This window comes from Mustela lutreola, chromosome 4, assembly GCF_030435805.1.
Source record: "Mustela lutreola isolate mMusLut2 chromosome 4, mMusLut2.pri, whole genome shotgun sequence".
NCBI classification, from domain to species: Eukaryota; Metazoa; Chordata; class Mammalia; order Carnivora; family Mustelidae; genus Mustela; species Mustela lutreola.
In genome coordinates this window covers 115,982,106-115,999,018 of record NC_081293.1, presented here as the reverse complement: position 1 = coordinate 115,999,018, position 16,913 = coordinate 115,982,106, and the positions used below count along the sequence as shown (strand labels likewise).

Here is a 16,913-nt window from a genome sequence, read left to right as displayed (position 1 = left end):
TTCATCTGTGAAATGGGAGTAATTGTGAGGATTAGATGAGATACTGTTGGTGACATGCCTCCTAAAGACTGGGGTATCTCAAGAAATCAATAAATGTTCATTGCCTCCATCTTCATTCATTCGCTTAACAAACTTTACTTCATTCATTTGCTTAACAAACCTTCCTCAGTGAGTGTCACTAGGCAGGTTACCGTGCTATGTCCTGTACTAGGCACAGAAATGATGAAAAATGTTCTGATGTTCATATAAAGTAAAATAAATCTCATGGAACATGGCAGTAATTAGTGATTAAATGTGGCAGCTTCAGATCAAAACTAAACAAAAAAGGGTGCAGCAGTCAGGGAGGTTCTGGGGGTTTGTTTGACGAGTTACTTCCAGTAGAATTTACCATAATTATTTGATTCCGTGTTATTGCCATCCTTGTCATGGTGATTTGGCCCAATTCCATATTTCACTAATGTTATTCCCCATTAATTACTGTACAAATAGGCAGCATCGGAGGGAAATTGTGAAAAGCACACTACTTATGTTTAACCCTTCATCCCCAAAGTACTCTTATTAGCTTGACAAATTATATTCTGGCTCATTCTATGATATCATGCACTCACCTCTTGGGGGAAACATGACAATAAGAGCAATGCAATCCAAAGTGAAGAACATCCCAAGCAAAGGGAATTTAGGTAGACAGCATGCAATTAACCAGGCTGGAACCCGGCCAGAGAGATCATAGCTAACATTCCGATTCTTAATGGAAAAAGACATGGGAACATGAACTAGCCACAAGTCTTACTGAGTTCAGGTTTATCCTCATTAGAAAGCCGGGACTCAAATCCCTCAAGTTACACACCAGATAGTTTCCAGTACAGCGATTTGCAAAGCACGTTTCTGGAAAGCACATTTGATTTCCTCCTGTTTGTCCTGATACTGTGAAAAATATCATAAAATCATTGACTGGATCATCTGGGGTGCTTGATTTCTGGAAGACAAGTTGGGCATTATAGTAGGCAGGTCCTGATCTGCTAGGGGATTACATCCCCCAAAAGGCACGTTTAAAAGTGAGCTCTGCTTTGAGTGTGATCCCCCCTTTCACCATTCATCTTGGGTTTTCCTCACTAGCCTCAACCTGCATGAAGACTTCGAATTTTCAGACAAATTAATTTACACGTTTTCTTAATTTGGACATAATCACCTTTTATTCTGCATTAATAGTTCCACAATTCATGACAAAAGTACTAGACAGGTGACAGCAGAATCCCAGAATGAAAGCTCCAATTCTTATTCAGGACTGGAGACATGCCTAGCATCCACTGGGACAATGAATTTGGCAAATGCTTAATGTACAAGAGCTATAAGAAAATTAATAGATTCTCCTGTTCTGACTTAATGCTCCCCCTTAATGGGTTGTTGATTTACCTAATGGCTGTTGTCTTCATTAGAGCCTTTGGTGTTTGTTAAACAGGAAAATTGTCATTATTACTGTGTATTTATCAACAGTAAATGTAATAAAGAGGAAGCAGTAACAGAGAAAAGATTAACATATGACCCTTCTAAATTCTGTATACTTAGTTATTCCAAATCCCTGGACTATATTGGAAAAACTTAATAAATCACTTTTAAAGGAAATTTCTTTTAAATACATGTGATCAAATCACAGCCTATGCTAAAGGACAAACCTTCCTCACAGAATCTGTGACGTCTAGCACTGATTTACTTCTCAACCCAAGTTGACATAAATGTGTAGAAGGAGTAATCTGGAATTCTTTGCTAGCTACGCAATGAACTCAGGTAATAAAGAGAGAAAGATTAGCAGGTGTAGGCCTAGCAATCAGAGTGGGAAGAGTTCTTAACAATAAAAAATATGCGGAACGGCACCTATCTCACAGTGATCTGCATTTAATCTGCGGGTCAATTCCAGAGTAGACAGAAGCCAGTGATTTATGCCTTTGCAAGCCGGATGTAACCAGGCTGGCTGAGCGGGTATAAACATTTATTAATGGTGACTGAGCAAAACACATGCGCGCTCTCTCTTGCTCTCTCTCTCACACACACACACACACACACACACACACACACAGATACCTAAGAGTCATGAATGATTCATGGTTTCAAAATACAAATTTGGCTGCCACCAAAGACGAGAGTAAACAAACAAAATGAAGCACGTGCTTGACCAAGAGTCGCCTCTGTGACATACTGATCCATTTGGAAACTCTGTTTTGTGGGTACTATGAAAAGGTGAGGAAAACAAAAAAAGAAAAACAACAAAACCCAAATACTTGTTCACAGCTCTTTCCTCATCATCCGCCCCTGGGTTCTCCTGTGAGTGCCTTACTGATCTTTGTGGCTTTTCTCTTTGACAGTGAGTTACGGACAGTAGGCGGCTAGCTGAAGGAGCTCCAGGATGGCCCTCCACGAACTTACATTTAGTAGCTGTCTTTGACCTTGAAATGAAGGATGTTGTCAGATTGCAAGCTATATGTTTGAGGAGCTGGAAAGAGATAGCTTTGATGGAATTGTCCAGATGTTTCAAGAGTGACTCAGGAAAATGGAGCGCTAAGCCTCCAGTTACGGACATGCAGTGTTTACCGACTAGAGAAACAAAACTTGGATGATAGAGCCTTCCCCCTGGTGCTGGCGCGTACGAAGCCTTCATGAGATGCCATCACGACTATTCTTCCTATTGTCATTGTCACTACTGTTTATCACCATTGGGTCACTATTTTTATTATTGCTTAGCACCCACACTAGTGCAAGTATCATTCCTGGATATGAGACTCCTACCCAAGGTGAAATGGTGATCCTCGATACTCTAAGTCTTTTTTTTTTTTTTAAGATTTTATTTATTTATTTGACAAAGACACAGCAAGAGAGGGAATACAAGCAGGGGGGGGTGGGAGAGGGAGAGGTAGGCTTTCTGCTGAGCAGAGAGCCTGATACAGGATTCGATCCCAGGACCCTGGGATCATGACCTGAGCCGAAGGCAGCCGCTTAATGACTGACCCACACAGGCGCCCCTCGATACTCTAAGTCTTAACTGGAAAGGGCTAGAAAGTTGATTCATTTCCCATAAAGCTTGATGGCAAAACCAAGACCACTGTCACAGAGTTGGAGCACCAGAAGTTGCCCTAAGATGAACTGTTGCCCCACTTTAGGCAGGACAAATGTGCCTCCCACTTTCGAATGTTACACAAAGACCCGCAGCCACCTGACCGGGAGATGTGTGCCCGCAGGCTGGGGGATGGCCGCTGTGGGCACCCTGAGCTCTTCTAGCAACTGCAGATGAACCGGCAGAGGACACTCCGTGTCTTTTGAATGGGAACAACGGACACAAATAATTCTTGATTCTTCTAGAAATCATATACAAAAGTTAAAAAGGGACGTGGTATTCTGGAAACAAAGCCAGAATCATCTTAACCAGTAATTAAGGCAGGTGATTCAATACTGAGTAGGCATCAGTTGCTTGCCTTGTGAGGCCACAATCTGCTTCCTTTGGGGTCTTGCTAATGAGAGTGGTGCTCTGGGGGGCTTTTCAACTTGAAGCACTGTATTTCTTGGCATTTAGAACCCCACCTACTTGGTCACGAACAAAGGGATGCTTAGGGATTTGTGGGAAATAAATTACCATCATGATGGTAGTTAGAAGCATAAGAATGTGGTGTGCCTTTTCTTCCACATGGACAAGTTTTCTGGAAAAACATTGGAAGATGAGTCAGGCAAGGCCATGCACTTGTAAAGAGAACAGAGGAGAAACATAGGAAGAACAGATGAATCCCATAACCTTTTGAAGCTTACCAACCCCAAATCAAAAAGCACAACAAATGTAAGGCCAGATTCTATATTAAAAGCCAATACTGTTATACATCTATTTTATGTTAATTACCCAAGAGCCAACAGATGGTAATGGCCTTCTACCAACCCAGGGCAGATTTAAACCAGTGACCTATAATTGCAATTCTCCAGATCACATAAACTCCTTAAGTTAATTACTCTATTTGGTCTTATATCATTCTGCCCTACTTGAGATAAACAAGAACAGGCTCAGATGAAATGAATTGAATATTCCCAAAGAAACTAAAGCAAAAAATCTAAAGAAGACAAGGAGAAATATGCACTGGGAATGTGAATCATTTTCATCTTTCCTATCTGACCCGACACCCTCAAACACTATTTTCAAGGTCATCAGCTAGGCAGTTTACATACGCCCTCCTTTCTATTCCCTTGTTTTATGAACAGGAGCATTTAAGAAAATCATTTGTTGTTAATAATAGAAACCATTACAATTCTGATTACATGAGTGGCATTGAAACTTAATTTCAGTGGAAACCACTTCTTATTTTGATTGCCAAAGGTTACATGTATGGGCAACACTGTGTCCGACCTAATCATTTTAATGCATTTGATTCTGACATTACTTCAATGATGTATAAGAATGACATAATTTGGGACGCCTGGGTGGCTCAGTGGGTTAAAGCCTCTGCCTTCGGCTCAGGTCATGATCCCAGGGTCCTGGGATCCAGCCCTGCATTGGGCTCCCTGCTCAGCGGGGAGCCTGCTTCCCCCTCTCTCTCTGCCTGCCTCTCTGCCTACTTGTGATCTCTGTCTGCCAAATAAATAAATAAATCTTAAAAAAAAAAAAGGAATGATATAATTTGTGAGGTCTGTATTTTTTCTATCCCATTTCCCTCCACCTCATAATCTGAGTTGTTAGCTCAATCCTTCGCCTTCCACACATTTTCCTCCATGTTCACTTCTTTTTGGAGCCTATTCTCAAAGTTTCAATGAAGAGGACACATATTTATTAAACTCTTTCTAGGTGCTGGGGCCTTTTGTAAGGGTTTTATATGTATTTTCTTATTTAATTATCACAGCTTGGGTGGATACTGTTATTATCCCCATTACAGATGAAGTACTGAGGACCCAAGAGATTTACTAAGTTGCCCCAAACCACGTGGCTAATAAATGGTAAAGCCAAGATTTGAACTGATGTAGTTAAACCCATTTTCTTCAGAGTTTTACTGTCTTCAGTTTCATTCACAGTATTTTCAGCTCCCTTCAAGTCATCATGGAATATGAAAGGCATCTTCCTCCGTCATAAACTAGATCCTCTGGTTATTTTTTCCACTTTTTCATTCATTCCGTTAACACCTAACAAAAATCCATCACATCCCAACACTGGAGATTCGAAGAGCTGACATAGTGTCCGAGCTTAAGAAGATGAACTTCTGACCAGGGAGAGGGACATGTAAATGGAAAGCAAGGTTGTAAGTGCTCTCTTAGAGGTATATGTCCCGGTAAGAGAATACACGAACTACTCCACATTCTAAGGTGAGAGTGGGACAGACCAACTACAAGGACCACGTGAAAGAGGTAAAAAAGGGCTTAGTTACTCAGTCACACTGCTGGGATACAAACTCAAAGTTGGTGTGAGTGGGAAGCTGGGCAGCAGAGAAATGATTTTTTTTAGAGAAGGCTGGTGGTGAACTATGCGTCCCACCCATGACTGCAGCAGCAGGGGAAGGTCCTCTTCTCTCCTCAAGCCTGGAGCACTGGAATTCAAGGACAGCACTTGGATGATATGCTGAATGTGCTTGGACTTGTGCCTGGACCTGCTTGGAGGACGGCTACATAAGAAGAGGGCTGTGCTTAGAAGTAACTACTTTCCCCCCAATCATGGACGCAAGGTGAATGTTTACTAGAGAGTATGCTTGGGTGCATGGACACAAGAAACAGCCTACTTTGCCTATGATCCTACCCCAAATGCCTCCCGGGAGGGGCAAGAAGGCCTCAGTGGAAATAGGTTATAATCACTAACCCGAGGCCCCATGGCTGGAAGAGGAAGCAGTCATGAGAGATGCATCAAAGAACAGCAGGTGAGAGATCCCAAGCATTAGTGAGGAGCCGGGAGAGCTCCAAAGAGCCCAAAGGTAGATTGAAGAGAGAGTCACAACTGTGATGGCTTGCCAGGCCAAGGCATCAGTAATTCCGGCTTCTAACAGTACCTGCCTCCTGCTTCTTCCGCTTCCCCCACATGCAGTCCTGGAGGGCTCAGGGGCTGACATGTATGGGATGGTGAGGAAGGAGAAGGAGCTGACCACCGCCCCGCCATGCAACAGACCTAAGCTGGAGGAGGAGAGAAGCTATGGATGAAGCTCGGAGCTTAGGTGATTACGGTGAACCGATCACATCTATTATTGAACTGAGACTGTCTGAGAGACTAAAGTGATCAGATGACTTATTTGGTCTCTCGTCGGTCTTGGGACCTGCAACGAGGACAGAAATGAAGAAGCTCTCAGACTGAGCCTGAGGGGTCACTGGTGGTGGTGGTGGGGGACAAAGAGACCTGTTTTCCACAGCCAGTCTCCAACCCCAATTCCTGCTTGTTCAACCCCATAGTTACACCCACACAGAGAGGAGGGAGACATGAACCATGCACCACGTTCACACAGACAGTGACTTTGGAACTGGGTCCTGAAGGAGGCTGGGGAATTACTAGGCAGAGCAAAAAGAAGGTGGAAAGGCCTTTCTAAAGTGTAGGCGTGTGAAATTCTGTGTTGTGTGTGTGAGGCTGGAGCAGAGCGGAGCAGGATATGAGAATGGAAGTTCAGTGGGGCCTAGACTACGAGGCCTCGGATGACATGCTAGCGAGCATCATGTAGGCCCCCCACAGGAAGCCATCAGAGGTTTTGAGTATGGAGGGAGCATGATGTGATGCCTGTAAAGGAATAGTGCTGAAGTTTTTGTCAGTGGCATCTCTGTATCTGGTCCTTGCCTCTTAACACCCTCGTCTCGGGCAGTCTGCAGCCATGAGACTGTTGATTTCTCTTTCTTGAGCATCTTGTCATTATTATACTGTATCTCCTCCCGCACAGGCTACTGCAAATACTTCCTCCTTCCACAGGGAAAACATGTTAATACTCCCATCCCCTTGAGGTCAGGAGTCAATATCTGTGACGGTGCAGGAACCACAACCATGAAAATTAAATCAGCTGGAAGAGAAGAAAGAGACTAGTGCTTGGGCCGAACTTAACTAAATCCTAATGTATAAAAATCAGTCATCGGGAGGGAGGAACATGCGGTGCAAATGGAAAAAAGCTGGAGCCAGATCGAGAAAGAGAAAAAACAAGAATCTTTTAACCTAAGTCAGAGAATTATGGGGAAGAAAATGGGCATATAACAAATGGATGTTGGGAAGAAACACAGGACACACAGAAACATACCAGTTTCTATTGACGACCTCTAAGAGTAAATCCATATGGCGAATTGAAATCAAGATCAAGTCAGATTCCTCTATGTGAGTCTCTGGCTCTCCCATGAGTGAGAGGGATATTTTGGACAAGTTACTCGACACCTCTATGTCTGCTTTCCACATCTGTAAAATGGGGCTAATATAACACCTGCTTTATAGGCTTATAAAGACAGAATTTTTAAAACAAGATAAAATATATGAGATGATATATATGAAATCCTGTATCTGTGTGTGTCTGTGTCTGTGTGTACGCAGGCGTGCTCCCAGAACAGTGAGCCCTCAGTAAAAAGTAGCCCTTATTACTTAGACGAAGAATATTCTGTCTCTGCTTGGACATTTTTTTTCTGCAACTAAGCTCTGTTTTGTAATTAAGCATACTTTCTCAATTGCTGTTAGGCTCACTTGTTGATTTAGTTAGGATGTAAACATCTTGGAGACTTTTACTGAATACAGAAAAGGTATTATGTAGGTAGAACAAGCAAACAGACAATAACCCTAAAAACTAAAAGCCCCCAATAAAACAATGTTTAAAACATGCCCTGTGACTAACAGGAACATGGAGATGCACTTATGCTTTTTAATTGGTTGTATTTAGTTTTTGTTTCCGATGCCATCAAGTAAAGGAGAAATATTTAATAAAGGGGTTGCATACAGTTTAAACAAACAATTTTTATTGCTAGAATTCCAAATCACTTGGCAAAAGCAACTTTTTCATGCTCAGATATTTGAACCAGAAGGCAAGAGGGCAGTCAGGCAAAGGAGGTGAAATGATAATTCTTAGATTATGTTATAAAATTTTATACAAAGTCTTAAAAAGAATTTTCAAAAAGAAACATCAGAGAAAAACTTCTACCTGATAGCCAGTCAAAGAGCGCGATAGATATCATTACTACAATGGTTTTGTCCACAGGTCACCAGGCAAGTCTCGAACGTATGATTGGTAAGTTTGGGAGTAAGATCATGGACCACAAAGCAAAACTATCAACCCACACAAAGTTGTAATTTAATTGAATATCACTGCTGGAGTAAAACCACATTTCATGCATTTTTAACAGGGATAGTACTAAAGTACAATCCATTAAGAAACTGAATGGCTAATTAGATTAGTGTAACAGCTTGTAAAACAAGGCATAAAAATTGCATTTATAGAGTAAAGGGTACTGAGTCCGAATGATAAATGAGAATCCTGGGAAAAGGATGTGAATCCCAGGCCCTGAGGTCCCCTTGTGTTTCCTGGGTTTTTGTGTTTTCTTGCCAATGTTGACAACATCAACAGAAATCCTTCTTCATCAAGCGGTAGTGAGATAGGATGTGGGATATCCTTACAAAGGTTCTTTCCTACACCCATATGAAAGGAATCCATGGACTCTCTTTCAAGGGACCACTAGGAATATGGACAAATTTCCATAAGGTTTACCGGGTGTTCCGAATAAGGATGATGCCTGTTCCTAATGCTAGGCAACCGGTGTGATTTCATTGACTTCAAATAAATTGTCTGGCACTTGATTTGTTAAACAAGAAGTGACTATGTCAGGGGAGTTCCTGTGTTGATGGGTTCTAAATAATTTGGAATCATTTTTCTAGAATTTGAAAGCATTATTAAAAGGAGGTGAGCAGGGGCGCCTGGGTGGCTCAGTGGGTTAAAGCATCTGCCTTTGGCTCAGGTCATGATCCCAGGGTTCTGGGATTGAACTCCGCGCACCGGGCTCTCTGTTCGGCGAGGAGCCTGCTTCCTCCTCTCTCTCTGCCTGCCTCTCTGCCTACTTGTGATCTCTGTCTGTCAACTAAATAATTTTTTCTAAAAATCTTAAAAAAAAAAAAGGTGAACATAAATGTTTATGTTCTACTTGCTGCTACTCCTGTAAGCTCACTTCCTTCAAGCAGCAGATTGTACCACTGAGTTGCATTTTTAAAAGTTCTCTGCACTTTAATTTCATATATTGGAAACTCGAGAAGGTCCAGCTGAGGGTCTAATGGCATTCTTTATTTGCCTAGGCACAGTTTCTTCTACACTCTCTGGGGAGGCAAGCCCATGACTTCAATGTTCATTCAAAAGGCTGGTAATTGCCAAATTTCCTCTGAGTCCCTGATTTCTTTATCTAACCTCCCACCAAATACTTCACTTTTTGACTGTCCCCAGGATTATCAAGATCAACATAGCCACAAGGTCTGGTGGAGCACAGTTAATAATACCATATTGCATCTTTGAAAGTTGTTAACAGATCCCGAAGTTCTCATCACAAGAAGAAAATTTTGTAAACAAGGGAGGTGATGGATATTAACAAAACTTATTGGGATGATCATTTCACAATATAAGTAAATATTAAAGCATTACATGTCACATCTGAAGCTAACATACTATTATCCATCAAGTGTATCTCCATTAAAGAAAAGATCAACATGTCCAGAGTGAATTCATCAACTTCTGTGAACCTGCTTCTCCTTCTGTCTCTTGTTTCCATGAATGGCAATGCCGTCCACCCAGCTGCCCAAACCTTGTGCTCACCACCTGCTACACGCTCATCATCTCAGGAAGTCTTGAATCTTTTCTACTCTCTCTCTTAAAAATCTCTGAAGTCCATCCACATTCTCCCCTAAGTCTGGCAAACAGGGTCTCCCACTGGATTTCTGTTACCAGCCTCCTATGTGGTTCCTCCACCTGCACTTTCTCCCTTCCATCACATCTGCTGTCATTAAACATATATTTAAAAAGTCAAATCCGATGGTCAGACATACTTGGAGCAAGTCAGCAACTCCCTTTAAGATAAAATTCAAACTCTACAGCAGCTTGCAAGATCTTCAAAGTTTGTCACTGGCCATATCTCCAGACTCAACTATCACAAGTCTCAACTCAAAATCTGTCAGACAAAAGTGAACACTGAATGTTGTCTAAGACCTGGCTTGTGCTCTTGCCATCCAGGCCTTATGTATATGATTTCTGATGCTAGAAACACTATTCCTCCAATCTGGCCAACTTCGAATTACCTTTTGGTCTCTGCCTAGATTCTCCATCTGGAGCACCTTCCTAATCCCTTGAGACTGGATCTGGTATTGAATATTGTACTTCTGGAGCTCTAAACGTACCCAGCAAATCATAGAAACTGTGCTGTTTTGTATTTGCATAATGACACGTCTAACTACCCCCCACGAAGCTGACAACCATGTGAAGGGAAGAAACACATCTGCCTTTTTGTGGTTATGTTCCCTAGGTTCAGCCAAGGACACGGCACAATGGGTCCTCAAAGATACTTACTAAATGGGTGAATAAGTGAATTTTTTTTGGACCAATGACTCCCCATCCTTAAAAGAGAAGGTAGCATAAATAAGAATATTACCTATTCCTTTATTAGTAGATTTGTTACCTTTGTAACAAATTATAAAACTATTAGTAGAATAGTTACCTTTGTCTGATCTCATTGATGAAGCTTTAGGTTTTAAAGGGAAGGAGAAGAAACAAAAAAGAGCTCAAACCTTAACGGTAGCTCCTGGAAAAAAAAGCCAGTTGCCCGTGTCTACTGGATCAAGACTGTCTTCTAAAATGACTTGTCTGTGAGCTGAGTTGATGATCAAGATGTTATCTAAGGCCCAGCAGGCTTCATACACTTCGCCTACATGGAGACTTTCCTGCTTCCACTGGAACTGGATGTTCTCCCCTTTGGCATCTTCAGGAAGGTAGAGGATATGGATGATGGTGCTGACATTGGAAGGGGCTCTGGAACATATGGTGAGATGGGAATTGGTGCCATATAATGAAGAGCCACATAACAAATGAACAATAAAGGCCAACAGTATCCATTTTTTCTTTCTTGTAGATCAATTTTATTTTTTAATTAAGATCATAGTTTCATTAGCCTAACATGGTAGGTATTGCAAATTAAATATTCATACTCCCATAGCCCTTAAATCTTTTGGTATATGCTGATGATTAAGATGGTCCTACTAAGTGATGACAGTTTAAACATTAAACATCTTCAAGAGATCTTCTTTTAACACAAAGCAGACACCTAGTATATTCAAGTAAGCCAGTAAAGGAAAAATGGAAGAGAAAATGTCACATACTTCATGGCACCTGCAAAAAATCAAAGTGTCTCCAGCACAGTTTTTTGCATGTGGTAGACACTCAATCACAGAAAAAAAATCAAATAATCTCACAGTTGATTTTATTTTATGTTATTTTTCCCGTGTATCACATTTATTGATTTCTACTTTAATCTCATTATGGTCAAAGATATATTTTGGTGATTACAATTCTTCCAAACTCTTAATGTTATCCTTTATCTCACTGAATGCTCCAACTGCCCTGAAAGGAATTTGTATTTCTGCTGTGGTTGAGTAGAGTGTCTACAAATGTTAACTGACTCAACTGACTGTTCAATTTTTAAAAACATTTTTGATTATTGTTTTGTCTACTTGTTTTTTTTATAAAAATTATTTTTATTAACAGATAATGTATTATTTGCCCCAGGGGTACAGGTCTGTGAATCATCAGACTTACACACGTCATAGCACTTACCATGGCACATACCCTACCCAATGTCCGTAACCCAACCACCCTCTCCATACTCCCCTCCCACTGGCAACCTTCAGTTTGTTTTGTGAGATTAAGAGTCTCTTATGATTTGTCTCCCTCCCTCCTGATCCTATCCTTTATTTTTTAAATCAGCATATAATGTATTATTTGTTTCAGGGGCACAGGTTTGTGATTCATCAGTCTTATACAATTCACAGCACTCACCATAGCACATACCCTCCCCAATGTCCATCACCCAGACACCCTATCCCTCCCACCCCCTCCACTCCAGCAACCCTGTTTGTTTCCTAAGATTAAGAATCTCTTATGGTTTGTCTCCCTCTCTGGTCAGTTGATTTTATTTGATGCTAAAAAGAAAAATAAACATACAAAAACTATAAAATTATCTTCTTAATCTTGATTCATTCCTTGAAATTTTGTATCTATGAGAGACCACTGTATGCTGTTTCATAATCAGTGTTTAATAATAGTTATTTTATTTCTAATAAACAGGTACATTTTTGTTTTATCTACATCAGTGTGAGATTTGCTATGAAAATTAAACATGCTATATAATTCTTTACAACCTGATGCAGCAGATCAATCTTTTAAAGCTTGATATAATTTAACATGATTTTTATAGTATGTCTGTTAGAATCTAGGCCCTTCTGCTATATGAGAGAGTATTTTTATTAAATATCTTATTCTACCAAAGTAGAAACCTGCTATACTAAAAATGATTGCATAGCCAAGATTAAAAGTGGTACTAAAATGCAAACTAGTAGTACCCTGGGCTTACTATAAATCAGTTTTGAAAGGACCACAGAAAAGACATATTTTTCACTCACCGATGAAGCATATATATATCCAAAGAATTGTCAGTGTAGGTTATAGATGGTGTACCTTACCTTTGGGGGTAATCAATTTCCTTTTCTTTTAAAATATTTCACAATGACTATGTTTTTAGGTTCAAAAAAGAATTCAAACCAATGAAAATAATGTATTTTAGTTTTAGGAAGTGACTGAAAATATGTTCACTCTGATCATGACTGGTAAGGAAAATTTCGCATTAACGAGCATGAGAGTTTAGAGGATGGTTTAAAATTGAAAGTCAGCTGAATGTGATCTTGATATGTTGTAATTTAATATGTATGTTGACTATATGTTATATCAAAAATATGTAGCTGTTTTCCGTAAGAAATGTCTACTATAATTTACCTAAACTATGATACATAGCTATTGGACAGAGAAAAAAGAAGGTATGGATAAAATTTTCAATATGCTGCCTTGTTTACAGCCATTTATAAAAATAAGTATCTAATATGAATGCTTTTTTATAATAACTACTAGAAATTAGGAAGAATAGCAAAATGCTATTATAAAATTGACAGAGCAGGTAAGAGCTCAGCTTGTACCCAGTCCTTACGGATTATACGGCATCCTGTCTTGCAGAGAGTATTAAAATCCATGAGGTAGAGTCACTTTTCTGTTTCTGGTTGGAGTAGATTTTGGACATGTGACAGTTTTAAAAATCTGAAATATGTCTGGAAACTTTGGGCAGATTTGTTTAGCTTTAAAGACTAAGAACCTAATATTGACTCTTCTTCCCTAAATAAATCACAATTCTTTTAATAGGGAAATACAGTAAGGAAATTAGCATGCGAAGAAAGAAAACCGTACAAAACTGTTGGAAAAGGTTCTTCTTGAGTCATACAAATTTAAGAACCAAACCAAGCAGATTTAATTACTTTATAAAAGTCCAAGGCAGGTTTTTTTCCTTTAAATATCTTACCAGGCCTGAAATTAAGCATCCATTTGGAATTGTTTTATGATTTAAACTCTGTAGAAGGAGTAAATGTCTTTTTTTTTTTTTTTTTTTTTTTGCCAATTTAGCCACATTTTTTCAACTTGAGTGAGCTTCTTCTTTAAGCATTCTACTTCATTCCTTTACTGAGGGATTTTTTTTTTTTTTAATAAAGAAAATGTAACAAAATGACTACAAGTTGCATCACAATTATGATAATAGAATTTTAGAACCTGCCTTTGGGAGGTTGGAAGGGAAATGACAGAGCTAAAGATGAGATGCAAAAGCCCCAGGGCTATGAACTCATTACCATCTCAGGCTGGAAGGAATTTATGTGGTATTCTTGTATATTCCTAGGCCTCTGAGCCAGCCCATAGCCAGGCCACCTGGAGACTGGACTGATGTTATTTTGTGGAGCATTCCATCCCGAAAGTCATTCTCCCAAGGGTGCTTTTACCAAAAATGGTTTGTTATAGCTACTACTAATCGTGGGAGGTTCTGAATGGAAAATGACACTTTTAACAATACTTCTTCAAAGTGGGCAGAGGGTAATGTGTGCAAGCAAGTAATTCAGCATAATTAACAACCACGATCCTTCTGATCGTGAAGAATAAAATCAGTGGTAGAATGAAGGCAAACGGGGAAGTAGAAATCCACTTAGGTCAGGATTCATGAAACTACCTGAAATATAACAAACCTAATTCTCTCAAGCTGAATCCAGTCTGCGGTATTATTCTTGGCGTAGGACACGATGATGCCGGGGTCGGAATAACTAAAGCGACAGGAACCTGAGCCTGTAAAGAAAAATCACAATAAGTTTCAAATTTAAAAAACAGTGTAATTGCCTATTATCCGTCCTCATAAATGTGAAACAAAGTTTTGGGACCATTTAAATATTTTTTTTAACTGCTTCCCCATTCTTTCATCTAGCTGAAGTTTCTTTGGTTCTGCTTCGGTTATTGGTTCTGAGAAATACTATTAGATAAATAACTTTAGGAATCCGGAAAAAGGCAAGAAAGCTGTAGATTTCTTGAGCGTCATACACAACTCAACTAAGTCATAAAATAAACACTGAGTTCTATGCCGAGAAATAACTACATATTCTAGAATGATTAATAATGCCATTACGGTTCTTGCAAGTTAATATTAATTAACAGCAATTGTATTAAATGGTATAGAAGTCATTAAATTGAATGAGGACTAAAAACACTCTACTTCTGTGTGTGTGTTATTCAAACGATTAGACAGCATGTGAGAAACCAAGATACTGTAAAGGAAATTCAAGTACCAAATGAATGAGAACTGTATATTATTATTCTACTATAGCCCAACATCAAAGATTTAAAAGAAAGACATTACATCGTGAACATTTGGTGATTATTTCTCTCTGATTTTCCATATAGAAAATATGACCAAAGAAAGTTTTAAAACACTGACAAGGATTTTTTTTTTCTACATGTTCAATGAATTCATAAAATAAAACATAGCATGACTATCATTTCAAAGATCTTCTCAGAATACCCCAAACAGCCATGAAACATATGCCAGAAGTAACTGAATAGCAGTTTTTTTTTTCATACTATCTTAAAAACAAATGAACCAACAGAATAAGAAATAGTGCAATTTATGTTTAACCCATCTGCTAGAGGAGCCTCGGTTTCAGCAAATGGCATCTGTTGACGGCTTTTACATTTGTAGTTCTCAGGAGTTCCAAGCTTTAATAGACTCATTTATTTTATTTCAGTGGTGTTTAGTACAACACCAGTCAGTCTGCAATCGCCAGAGCTGGCAGTGCGCTCAGAGGCCAAAAGGCAGCTTTCCCAGACTTATTCTCAGCCAAAATGTGGGCGCAAAAAGTACAAAAGAAAGGGTACTCGAAGGACAGGTCTCCAACAACCCTACGCTCAAACACAAACCCACCTTAGGACATTCTGATCATTGCTAAATTTTACCTCCCATAAGTAGCTGCTTAAAATACCTATCAGGCTGCAAGGCAGGAATTGGAAGGGGCCAGGATTATGCGGGACCCACTACAACACAAACAACAGTAAGGACTGGCAGACAATCTGTTTATTTCAAAACAAAGTTCAAATCAGCCCCAAGAATTTCAATGGCATGTGTGTGCCTCCTTCATGTTGTGTACACCCCAAGCTCTCAAAAGCAAATGTATAAGGTGAATCCTTGAAAAAAGAACAGGCAGAACAAACATTGATCAAAAATGTTCCTTATAGAATTCAATTACTTGCAGACTGCTTTCAAATTATGGGAGAAGGACGGCTGACAAACATCAGAATAAATGTGTGTCCAAATCTGACCATGATGACAACATGACTTCTCTCCTATCTCCTTATGGTTCCATCTCAATGTTGGGAAATTCAGTTTATTATGCACCCGAAAAACACAAGGGCACCTGGCAGGGGACTCGATTTTCCTCAGCCACTTAGCCATTAAATGCTTGCATATCTAAAATATTAATATCTATATGAATCCCGCTTCTCCTCAATATAGTCAGTAGACCCTCATTAGCTTGGGCCAGGGCTCTGTAAGAGTGATTAGTTAGCCTCTCTGTCTCCAGCCTCAGAGCCCCCCTCTCTGGCCACATTGCTGCCAGTGCTCTCCCTACAAGCAAATTGCATCATGTTATCACCCCCTAGACTCCTTCAACAATCACTCAGTACTTTCAGAGAAAACTTCACTTGCACCCACAGTGGGACGAAGATACACAGTTCCTAGAGACCAGAGGTGTACCCTGCAAACAGAACTAGCCCAGGGTCATTGTAAAAGATTTTCATGTGCAAAGATGGTCAAAGAGGGGAAAGGGACTCCGACACAGGGATGGACAACCGGATACCAGGACCGCGGTGTGGGCTAGGAGGGGACAGTCCTGGAGGAAGTACCCCCACGAGTCAGCTTTGGCTATCTGCCTCACTCTGAGGCCACCCCCACCAAACTCCCATTCCAAATGGCACCAGTCCAATAGTAAATGATTCCCCACTCCCACTCTAAAGGTAGTTGTTCCGATTGTATTGGGTACAATTTTTCTTCACAGAAACCCTTCTGCGATTGCAACCCCACTGTCCCCCAGACTTCAGCCAGCAGAACGAGGTCTTCCTTGCCCAGACTGACAATGGTTCCTTGAGTCTGTGTGGGATGAGGGGACGAAATCAGATATTCAGTGTCCGTGTGCCCAGGTGGCTAATGCCTGCTCCTGAATTCCCTGCCCCCCTTCGCTGTGGTAAGGAGCTGTCACAGACCTCAAAGCACCCTTTACACAGTAAGGAGCCAGTGATAACCAGGTGCCACCTGCCCCAGGTACCTCCCCCCTCTCCCTCTTAAACCAAAGACCTTTAATT

At 40.3% G+C, this 16,913-nt stretch overlaps 1 protein-coding gene across 3 annotated transcripts in view; it reads right to left on the bottom strand.

Moving 5' to 3' along the window:
• The window catches only part of RELN (reelin), a 501,731-nt gene that overhangs the window by 201,668 nt on the left and 283,150 nt on the right, over positions 1 to 16,913 (bottom strand). For all 3 annotated transcript variants that reach the window (XM_059170891.1, XM_059170889.1, XM_059170890.1), the window contains exons 9-10: positions 14,258 to 14,354; positions 10,718 to 10,958 (exon numbers count right to left, since the gene is read on the bottom strand). In XM_059170891.1, the coding sequence (XP_059026874.1) occupies positions 10,718 to 10,958; positions 14,258 to 14,354 (338 nt within the window). The remainder of the gene's footprint in view (positions 1 to 10,717; positions 10,959 to 14,257; positions 14,355 to 16,913) is intronic.